The sequence below is a fragment of the Procambarus clarkii genome, chromosome 18 (assembly GCF_040958095.1).
Source record: "Procambarus clarkii isolate CNS0578487 chromosome 18, FALCON_Pclarkii_2.0, whole genome shotgun sequence".
In the NCBI taxonomy this organism is placed as follows: domain Eukaryota; kingdom Metazoa; phylum Arthropoda; class Malacostraca; order Decapoda; family Cambaridae; genus Procambarus; species Procambarus clarkii.
Window position 1 is genome coordinate 17,386,890 of NC_091167.1, and position 11,776 is coordinate 17,398,665.

At 52.9% G+C, this 11,776-nt stretch overlaps 1 protein-coding gene across 1 annotated transcript; it reads right to left on the reverse strand.

The window, feature by feature from the left end:
* Positions 1–2,139: 2,139 nt before the first annotated feature.
* On the reverse strand, positions 2,140–11,222 carry LOC123754710 (uncharacterized). Its single transcript, XM_069326690.1, has 3 exons — positions 10,986–11,222; positions 3,203–3,580; positions 2,140–3,159 (listed from the first exon to the last, which is right to left on the reverse strand). Exons 1-3 carry the CDS (start codon positions 11,220–11,222, stop codon positions 2,140–2,142), a joined length of 1,635 nt encoding a protein of 544 aa, XP_069182791.1.
* Between the last annotated feature and the right edge of the window lie 554 nt (positions 11,223–11,776).

Genomic DNA, 11,776 nt, shown 5'->3' on the forward strand with positions numbered 1-11,776 from the left:
TTTGGGGTCCCTGTTGTTTGGGGTCCTGTTGTTTGGGGTCCCTGTTGTTTGGGGTCCCTGTTGTTTGGGGTACTGTTGTTTGGGGTCCTGTTGTTTGGGGTCCTGTTGTTTGGGTCCCTGTTTGGAGTCCCTGTTGTTTGGGGTCCTGTTTGGGGGTCCTGTTGTTTGGGGTCCCTGTTGTTTGGGGTCCTGTTGTTTGGGGTCCTGTTGTTTGGGTCCCTGTTTGGAGTCCCTGTTGTTTGGGGTCCTGTTGTTTGGGGTCCTGTTGTTTGGGGTCTTGTTGTTTGGGGTCCTGTTGTTTGGGGTCCTGTTGTTTGGGGTCCTGTTGTTTGGGTCCCTGTTTGGAGTCCCTGTTGTTTGGGGTCCTGTGATGTGGTTCGACATGGACAGTCCACAGGACCCCCAGGACCCCAGCTGGGGGGGGGCAGGGGGCGGGGGTCTGGGAGGGGGGCGGGGGGCGGGGGTCTGGGGGGGGGCGGGGGGGGGCACGTGATGAACGGTAAACATGCAGCGTGTTCAATGTTGCCCTTGTGAGGCGTCTCCCCGGCTGTAATACCAGTGAAACAAGATGTATAGAGCACTTATTGGAGATATTTTAGAGTCCTTGAGTTGCGGGGATGTTGTGGAGAGCAGCCGCGTCCAACAGCCTGGTTGACCAGTCCAGCAACCTGCTCGAGGACCGGGCCGCGGGGTCGCTAAGCCCCGAAATCACCTCAAGGTGGAGGAGCAGGACCTGTGGGCACCTGGGGCACCTGTAGGCACCTGGGGCACCTGTGGGCACCTGGGGCACCTGTAGGCACCTGTGGGCACCTAGGGCACCTGTGGGCACCTGTAGGCACCTGTAGGCACCTGTGGCACCTGTGGGCACCTGTGGCACCTGTGGGCACCTTGGGCACCTGTGGGCACCTGTAGGCACCTGTGGGCACCTGTGGCACCTGTGGGCACCTGTCTAAGTGGAAGCAGATGTCAGCAAGTATCCACAACGTCAGCAACTTGACAAAGGTGTAAGCGCAGTTGAGCAGTGTTGCGAGACGTCCCCGGACAACACTCACACAACAACACAAATTATTCTGTATAATTATCGGGATAATTCCAGTGTCAGGGAAGAGTGTTGCGTATGTTGAGTTGCTTCGTGTCTGGTGACAGTGTCAGAGAGGAGTGTTGCGTATGTTGAGTTGCTTCGTGTCTGGTGACAGTTGTCCAGTGTCAGGGAGGAGTGTTGCGTATGTTGAGTTGCTTCGTGTGTTGAGTTGCTTCGTTTGTTGAGTTGCTTCGTGTGTTGAGTTGCTTCGTGTGTTGAGTTGCTTCGTGTGTTGAGTTGCTTCGTTTGTTGAGTTGCTTCGTTTGTTGAGTTGCTTCGTTTGTTGAGTTGCTTCGTTTGTTGAGTTGCTTCGTTTGTTGAGTTGCTTCGTGTGTTGAGTTGCTTCGTTTGTTGAGTTGCTTCGTTTGTTGAGTTGCTTCGTTTGTTGAGTTGCTTCGTTTGTTGAGTTGCTTCGTTTGTTGAGTTGCTTCGTTTGTTGAGTTGCTTCGTATGTTGAGTTGCTTCGTTTGTTGAGTTGCTTCGTTTGTTGAGTTGCTTCGTATGTTGAGTTGCTTCGTTTGTTGAGTGTCACAGTTGCAACACTAGGCAACACCGCGTGTAATAGTTCCCAGATGGGAGCCGGTCGGCCGAGCGGACAGCACGCTGGACTTGTGATCCTGTGGTCTTGGGTTCGATCCCAGGCGCCGGCGAGAAACAATGGGCAGAGTTTCTTTCACCCTATGCCCCTGTTACCTAGCAGTAAAATAAGTACCTGGGTGTTAGTCAGCTGTCACGGGCTACTTCCTGGGGGTGGAGGCCTGGTCGAGGACCGGGCCGCGGGGACACTAAAGCCCCGAAATCATCTCAAGATAACCTCAAGATAAGAGAAGAAGACAACGTCTGCCACGCGGAGAGCAATGATTGGATATCATAATAACAGTTAACCTGTGGTTGATATCTTCACTAAACCACCAACAGTCACGGCCTCCTAATGGAGGCTCCAATGCAAGTGCTCCAAGAGGTTCTGGTGATTGATATCATGTCCTGATATCATGAGTGGTATTGTAACCACTTATAATTACATTACTAATTGTGTTAATTGTCTCCTTTAAGCGTTTTCATGCAGTTTTAATCGACAATAACAATGTAGGCGTGGTTGTTGGGGTCGACCGGTGGGGGCGTGGCGGGGGACCCAGGGAGGCAGGACTGCGGACCTGCAGGGCGGGCGGGGGACCCAGGGCGGCAGGACTGCGGACCTGCAGGGCGGGCGGTGGACCCAGGGAGGCAGGACTGCGGACCTGCAGGGCGGGCGGGGGACCCAGGGCGGCAGGACTGCGGACCTGCAGGGCGGGCGGGGGACCCAAGGAGGCAGGACTGCGGACCTGCAGGGCGGGCGGGGGACCCAGGGAGGCAGGACTGCGGACCTGCAGGGCGGGCTGGGGACCCAGGGAGGCAGGACTGCGGACCTGCAGGGCGGGCGGGGGACCCAGGGCGGCAGGACTGCGGACCTGCAGGGCGGGCTGGGGACCCAGGGAGGCAGGACTGCGGACCTGCAGGGCGGGCGGGGGACCCAGGGCGGCAGGACTGCGGACCTGCAGGGCGGGCGGGGGACCCAGGGAGGCAGGACTGCGGACCTGCAGGGCGGGCTGGGGACCCAGGGCGGCAGGACTGCGGACCTGCAGGGCGGGCGGGGGACCCAGGGCGGCAGGACTGCGGACCTGCAGGGCGGGCGGGGGACCCAGGGCGGCAGGACTGCGGACCTGCAGGGCGGGCGGGGGACCCAGGGCGGCAGGACTGCGGACCTGCAGGGCGGGCGGGGGACCCAGGGCGGCAGGACTGCGGACCTGCAGGGCGGGCGGGGGACCCAGGGCGGCAGGACTGCGGACCTGCAGGGCGGGCGGGGGACCCAGGGAGGCAGGACTGCGGACCTGCAGGGCGGGCGGGGGACCCAGGGAGGCAGGACTGCGGACCTGCAGGGCGGGCGGGGGACCCAGGGCGGCAGGACTGCGGACCTGCAGAGCGGGCGGGGGACCCAGGGCGGCAGGACTGCGGACCTGCAGGGCGGGCGGGGGACCCAGGGAGGCAGGACTGCGGACCTGCAGGGCGGGCGGGGGACCCAGGGAGGCAGGACTGCGGACCTGCAGGGCGGGCGGGGGATCCCAGGGCGGCAGGACTGCGGACCTGCAGGGCGGGCGGGGGACCCAGGGAGGCAGGACTGCGGACCTGCAGGGCGGGCGGGGGACCCAGGGAGGCAGGACTGCGGACCTGCAGGGCGGGCGGGGGACCCAGGGAGGCAGGACTGCGGACCTGCAGGGCGGGCGGGGGACCCAGGGAGGCAGGACTGCGGACCTGCAGGGCGGGCGGGGGACCCAGGGAGGCAGGACTGCGGACCTGCAGGGCGGGCGGGGGACCCAGGGCGGCAGGACTGCGGACCTGCAGGGCGGGCGGGGGACCCAGGGCGGCAGGACTGCGGACCTGCAGGGCGGGCGGGGGACCCAGGGAGGCAGGACTGCGGACCTGCAGGGCGGGCGGGGGACCCAGGGCGGCAGGACTGCGGACCTGCAGGGCGGGCGGGGTTATACTAAGACAGTCGTGCCCGGAATATTAACTATTTCCAACCATCGCGGCAATTCTGAATTGCTTTTTTTCTCAATTATTTTATTAATATTTTTATTATTATTATTATAATTAATATTATTATTGGGTGGTTAATACGCGTGGTTACAGTGTACCACGGGCTATATTGACCACTGTGTTGGTCTGTGTGTGTGTTGACCGGTGAAGGGGGGATGGGGGGGGGGTTGTGTTGTGGTGTTCTGTTCCTTCTTCATTCTTTTTCTTCCTTCGTTCCCTCCCTTTCCTTCTTTCCTTCATTCATTCCCTCACTGGTGAGTCAGTCATGGGCGCCGCTCCCTCACTCTGTCCTCTCTGTGAGGGGTCAATGGTGGCAGCGGCCACCACCACCCAGCCACCAGCCCACCACCACTCTGCCACCACCCCACCACCACTCTGCCACCACCCTGCCACCACTCTGCCACCACCCTGCCACCACTCTGCCACCACCCTGCCACCACTCTGCCACCACCCTGCCACCACCCTGCCACCAAAACATCCTTCACTGTCTATTTCCATCATGTAACATCATTAATTCCCTCTGGAGCGACCCGTCTGCCACTGTCTCCTGGCCCGTCCGTCCGTCATCTCGCTCCGTCACTTAACATTCCGTCAGCCGCCACCAGCTCCGCTCTCTGTCCACCTGTCAGAATATTATCTGTCAGCGTGTTACCTTTTGTATTTCTTCTGTTTCCTATCATTCCCCCTGTCAGTCTTCCTGTCAACTGTCACTCTATCGTCTTTCGCTCTGTCACCTGTCACTTTCCCCTGTCACTTCTTGTCGACTGTCACTCACCCTATCATCTGTCACTCCCTGTTCTCTCTCATTTCTGTCATTCTCCCTATTCTGTCACTCCCCTCTGTCACCCTGTCATCTGTGTCACCCTATCACCTGTCACCCTATCATCTGTCACCCCATATACCAGAAGAGTGAAGAGGAATGGAAGAGACAGAGAGAGAAAGGGGAGGGAGATAGGAATAGGGGGGGTGGGGGGTTAGGGGGGGGAGATGGTTGAAGGGGGGGGGGCGAGGGGGGGGGGGGCAATTAGTCCCGCAGGTTAACCACCTAAAGCTAACGAGCCTCTCCCGTTCCTGGGACCAATTAGCGTGAAGCTTTTATCAGCTAATTCAGACGTCTCAAGCTTTTAGCCCGTGACGCGCGTTCCTTGGTAACTCTTCCCGTAGTTAGCTGAGCGCTAAGTTGTTTGCTCATTATATATTACGCTAATCACCTGACTAATTAGCTGCGACCTGTCCGTATGACTTATTAACTATTTGCTTGATAATTGTTTTGAATTATCTTCGCTAAAAGATAACTTTTCAGCAGGCTGTTCATACACTGCCCATCCGAGTTATGAGTTGACTTAACTAATTAATCCAACTAAGCGTTTAAGAAAGTGTTTAACGTTTAAATGAGAAGGTGTTTGAGCAAATCATTTTGTAGCGTAGTTAAGCAGTTAGCCAGGACACTTATCTGCGGCCTGACCTATGTGTACAAACTACACAACTGACTCTGGGTTGTGTTTGACACTATTGAATAGGTTTGTAAAAAAAATGGTTGTCAGAGAGAAAGAGAGAGAGAGGAGAGAGAGAGGGAGAGAGAGAGAGAGGGAGAGGGAGAGGGAGAGGGAGAGGGAGAGAGAGAGAGGGAGAGAGAGAGTTATTCATCTCTGTAATCTAATCTAAATATATATAATAGATCTCTCTCTCTCTCTCTCTCTCTCTCTCTCTCTCTCTCTCTCTCTCTCTATATATATATATATATATATATATATATATATATATATATATATATATATATATATATATATATATATATATATATATATATATATATATAGAGAGAGAGAGAGAGAGAGAGATCTATTATATATATTTAGATTAGATTATATATATATATATATATATATATATATATATATATATATATATATATGTCGTACCTAGAAGCCAGAATGCACTTCTCAGCCTACTATGCAAGGCCCGATTTGCCTAATAAGCCAAGTTTTCCTGAATTAATATATTTTCTCTAATTTTTTTCTTATGAAATGATAAAGCTACCCATTTCATTATGTATGAGGTCAATTTTTTTATTGGAGTTAAAATTAACGTAGATATATGACCAAACCTAACCAACCCTACCTAACCTAACCTAACCTATCTTTATAGGTTAGGTTAGGTTAGGTAGCAGAAAAAGTTAGGTTAGGTCAGGTTAGGTAGGTTAGGTAGTCGAAAAAACATTAATTCATGAAAACTTGGCTTATTAGGCAAATCGGGCCTTGCATAGTAGGCTGAGAAGTGCGTTCTGGCTACTAGGTACGACATATATATATATATATATATATATATATATATATATATATATATATATATATATATATATATATACATATATATATACATATATATATATATATATTCACATAAATAATTTCAGTTCCTCTTTTTTAATTTATGTTAAATTTCCTAAACCTTTCCCAAATGTCTTAACACTTCTCGCTTCTTCTGAGTTCTTCTCTGCCTCGTGTCAACCCCCTATTCTCTTGCACCTCTTGCTATCCTCCACCTTTCTGTCTATTCTTTGCTGCCTCCGCCTGTCCACACGTTAAGAACAGAGAAGACAGGGTGAAGATAGAGCCTCGACTGCCCAATACTGTTACTATGGCGGTGTGTCCACTCACAGGATGAGTGGCGCTGCCCAATACTGTCACTATGGCGGTGTGTCCACTCACAGGATGAGTGACGCTGCCCAATACTGTCACTATGGCGGTGTGTCCACTCACAGGATGAGTGACGCTGCCCAATACTGTCACTATGGCAGTGTGTCCACTCACAGGATGAGTGGTGCTGCCCAATACTGTCACTATGGCGGTGTGTCCACTCACAGGATGAGTGGCGCTGCCCAATACTGTCACTATGGCGGTGTGTCCACTCACAGGATGAGTGACGCTGCCCAATACTGTCACTATGGCGGTGTGTCCACTCACAGGATGAGTGACGCTGCCCAATACTGTCACTATGGCAGTGTGTCCACTCACAGGATGAGTGGTGCTGCCCAATACTGTCACTATGGCGGTGTGTCCACTCACAGGATGAGTGGCGCTGCCCAATACTGTCACTATGGCGGTGTGTCCACTCACAGGATGAGTGGCGCTGCCCAATACTGTTACTATGGCGGTGTGTCCACTCACAGGATGAGTGGCGCTGCCCAATACTGTCACTATGGCGGTGTGTCCACTCACAGGATGAGTGGTGCTGCCCAATACTGTCACTATGGCGGTGTGTCCACTCACAGGATGAGTGGCGCTGCCCAATACTGTCACTATGGCGGTGTGTCCACTCACAGGATGAGTGGTGCTGCCCAATACTGTCACTATGGCGGTGTGTCCACTCACAGGATGAGTGGCGCTGCCCAATACTGTCACTATGGCGGTGTGTCCACTCACAGGATGAGTGGTGCTGCCAAATACTGTCACTATGGCGGTGTGTCCACTCACAGGATGAGTGGCGCTGACCAATACTGTCACTATGGCGGTGTGTCCACTCACAGGATGAGTGGCGCTGACCAATACTGTCACTATGGCGGTGTGTCCACTCACAGGATGAGTGGCGCTGACCAATACTGTCACTATGGCGGTGTGTCCACTCACAGGATGAGTGGCGCTGACCAATTCTGTCACTATGGCGGTGTGTCCACTCACAGGATGAGTGGCGCTGCCCAATACTGTCACTATGGCGGTGTGTCCACTCGCAGGATGAGTGGCGCTGACCAATACTGTCACTATGGCGGTGTGTCCACTCACAGGATGAGTGACGCTGCCCAATACTGTCACTATGGCGGTGTGTCCACTCACAGGATGAGTGGTGCTGCCCAATAAACTCGCCCCTCGGGGCAAAATTAAACAAAAAATCTCCCTCACTCTCCCCCCCCCCCGCCCTGAGATCCATGAAAGGCCCCACCCACCTCCCCGCCTGACCTCTGACCCCTACTCACTTACCCACTATGGGACTCGCTCACTCAGCGCTCGCTTAAACGTCTGGTTATGCTCTCGCTCGCGCCACTAATTCCGAGCAAGAGGGCCGTGACGACGCGAGGTCGCTCGCGCAAGACTTTGCGTTGTGCATGAAAGCTCTTTCTATCCTCATACTTTAAGCATTGTATAGTTTGACGCTATTGTTGATAACTTTAAAAATTAGCATTAAAATTACGCAATAATGTTTTATAGAGTGAGACTTTACTTATAAAAGTTGACTGCACACTCTCGGAAACCATGAAAGTAATTATGTAAAATATCAATTACTTTTTAATACAAATATGTTATATTAAATCATCTACGAAACAAATTGAAATTCTATTATAAAGGAAAGTAAAATTGTTAATATCTAAAATATTAAGAAGAGAAGAGCAGCATAGAGTAAGAGAATGCAGAACCAGTTGATAGAGACAGCAGCCAACTCTTGATAACTGGAGTATTCATAGTAATGTATACACGATGATTCTGAGTGAATACATCCACATGGGAGGAGCCAAGACCACATGACAGGAGCCAAGACCACATGACAGGAGCCAACAAGACCACATGACAGGAGCCAAGACCACATGACAGGAGCCAAGACCACATGACAGGAGCCAACAAGACCACATGACAGGAGCCAAGACCACATGACAGAAGCCAAGACCACATGACAGGAGCCAAGACCACATGACAGAAGCCAAGACCACATGACAGGAGCCAAGACCACATGACAGGAGCCAAGACCACATGACAGAAGCCAAGACCACATGACAGGAGCCAAGACCACATGACAGGAGCCAACAAGACCACATGACAGGAGCCAAGACCACATGACAGAAGCCAAGACCACATGACAGGAGCCAACAAGACCACTTGACAGGAGCCAAGACCACATGACAGGAGCCAAGACCACATGACAGGAGCCAACAAGACCACATGACAGGAGCCAAGACCACATGACAGAAGCCAAGACCACATGACAGAAGCCAAGACCACATGACAGAAGCCAAGACCACATGACAGGAGCCAAGACCACATGACAGGAGCCAAGACCACATGACAGGAGCCAAGACCACATGACAGGAGCCAAGACCACATGACAGGAGCCAAGACCACATGACAGGAGCAGCTAAGACCACATAACAGTAGCCAAGACCACATGACAGGAGCCAAGACCACATGACAGGAGCCAACAAGACCACATGACAGAAGCCAAGACCACATGACAGTAGCCAAGACCACATAACAGGAGCAGCTGAGACCACATGACAGGAGCCAAGACCACATGACAGGAGCCAACAAGACCACATGACAGGAGCCAAGACCACATGACAGGAGCCAAGACCACATGACAGGAGCAGCTGAGACCACATGACAGGAGCAGCTAAGACCACATGACAGGAGCAGCTAAGACCACATAACAGTAGCCAAGACCACATGACAGGAGCCAAGACCACATGACAGGAGCCAAGACCACATGACAGGAGCCAAGACCACATGACAGGAGCCAAGACCACATGACAGGAGCCAAGACCACATGACAGGAGCCCCCATCACCTTGACAGGTCCCGTGACGACCCAGACACCCGGAAGTCTGTACACAAACTTGACGACTCCTCCGGTGGGGGGTAGAGGGGGGGTGAGTGCATGGGAGGGGGGGCGGCAAGGTGACCGGATGTGGGAGAAGCGATTGGGGAGGGTGTAATTACCTGGATAAGGGGGGGGACAAGAACGCAACAAACAGGTGTGTGAGGGGGGGGTGTGTGTGGGGGGTGTGTTTGCGGGGTGTGGGGGAGGCGGATGACTAAGAGGTGGAAGCTGAGACTGGATCAAAGTCGCTTTTGGCAGACCCGAGTTGGATGACTTGCGGGACTGGATGAGGGCATGATCAGGGGCATGATCTGGGGGCATGATCAGGGCATGATCAGGGTATGATCAGGGGCATGATCAGGGGCATGATCAGGGGCATGATCAGGGGAATGATCAGGGGCATGATCAGGGCATGATCAGGGGCATGATCAAGGCATGATCAGGAGCATGATCAGGGGCATGATCAGGAGCATGATCAAGGCATGATCAGGGGGCATGATCAGGTGCATGATCAGGGGCATGATCAGGTGCATGATCAGGGGCATGATCAGGAGCATGATCAAGGCATGATCAGGGGCATGATCAGGGGCAGGGAAGGCAGATAACCAGGATAACCAGGATAACCAAGGAGAGAGGCCCTCACCGCTGGTAGAGTGCCTCAGGGCGCCATCTTGGGGCCGCTATTGTTTACCATCGTAATAAATGGTATACTCACAGGAGTGAACATGAACACCACTAAACAGTTTAATGTACTCTGTCTCAGACGTGCTGGAGGGACTTAAGCAGACTTTCCAGTCTTAACCCCCTGGAGGCACTTGAATACTTTCACAATGGACTTGAGATAGAGGCCCTTTTTTATTATTATTATTTTCTACCACAGACGTGGCCGGACATTTACAATGCTAACCAGCATATATACATTTTCTTCTGTCCTGCACGGACAGGGTTAGAGATGTGTTAAACATATAGTTCAAGGGTTTATTGAACAATCAACCCCTTGGGTGCCGTCAGCCACTACGGGATCACCATAGCCCGTGCTGCTTGGAACTTTTTGTTCCAAGTAGCGAATCTTAAGCAACATGCACGTTAATCACGTGTAAATAGGGGCACAGCATGGCACCTAGACAATAGGGGCACAGCATGGCACCTTGACAATAGGGGCACAGCATGGCACCTAGACAATAAGGGCACAGCATGGCACCTAGACAATAGGGGCACAGCATGGCACCTTGACAATAGGGGCACAGCATGGCACCTAGACAATAAGGGCACAGCATGGCACCTAGACAATAAGGGCACAGCATGGCACCTAGACAATAGGGGCACAGCATGGCACCTAGACAATAGGGGCACAGCATGGCACCTAGACAATAAGGGCACAGCATGGCACCTTGACAATAAGGGCACAGCATGGCACCTAGACAATAGGGGGCACAGCATGGCACCTTGACAATAGGGGCACAGCATGGCACCTAGACAATAGGGGCACAGCATGGCACCTAGACAATAGGGGGCACAGCATGGCACCTAGACAATAGGGGCACAGCATGGCACCTTGACAATAAGGGCACAGCATGGCACCTAGACAATAGGGGGCACAGCATGGCACCTAGACAATAGGGGCACAGCATGGCACCTAGACAATAGGGGCACAGCATGGCACCTAGACAATAAGGGCACAGCATGGCACCTAGACAATAAGGGGCACAGCATGGCACCTAGACAATAGGGGCACAGCATGGCACCTTGACAATAGAGGCACAGCATGGCACCTTGACAATAGGGGCACAGCATGGCACCTTGACAATAGGGGCACAGCATGGCACCTTGACAATAGGGGCACAGCATGGCACCTTGACAATAGGGGCACAGCATGGCACCTTGACAATAGGGGGCACAGCATGACACCTAGACAATAGGGGGCACAGCATGGCACCTTGACAATAGGGGCACAGCATGGCACCTTGACAATAGGGGCACATCATGGCACTTTCACAAAGGTGAAGTTGGTAACTCTTGGTAAATCCTGGAGTTACCAACTCCAAGTAAATCCCGCCCAAATCCTTTACCAGGATTTGGACGTCGTTGTAAACGAGACCGGGATTTTGTCGCAAACATTTACATACATCATTTACAGGGGCCTGGCGGCTGAGTGGACAGCGCTCGGGATTCGTAGTCCTGAGGATCCGCGTTCGATCCCCGGTGGAGATGGAAACAAATGGGCAGACTTTCACCTTGGTGCCCCCTGTTCACCTATCAATAAATAGGTACCTGGGAGTTAGACAGCTGCTACGGGCTGCTTCCTGGGGGATGTGTAACAAAAAGGAGGCCTGGTCAAGGACCGGGCCGCGGGGACGCTAAGCCCCGAAATCATCTCAAGATAACGCATCCACCTACGAAACCAGTACATCTTTCCTTAAATAATTGCGTTTTTTTACATTTGTTATAAAGGTTATGAGCTGAGAAGATGGCGTGGGTAAGAGGGAGATTTCGTGGGTAAGGGGCGTGGGTAAGTAAGAGGGGGCGTGGGTAAGGG

Coding starts and splice junctions, on each gene's coding strand:
- LOC123754710 (XM_069326690.1), bottom strand. CDS start 11,222: ATGTGCCCCTATTGTCAAGGTGCCATGCTGTGCCCCTATTGTCAAGGT. Junction 3,581..10,985: donor GCTGTGCCTCTATTGTCAAG/GTGCCATGCTGT, acceptor CCCGCCCTGCAG/GTCCGCAGTCCTGCCGCCCT. Junction 3,160..3,202: donor GTCCCCCGCCCGCCCTGCAG/GTCCGCAGTCCT, acceptor CCCGCCCTGCAG/GTCCGCAGTCCTGCCTCCCT.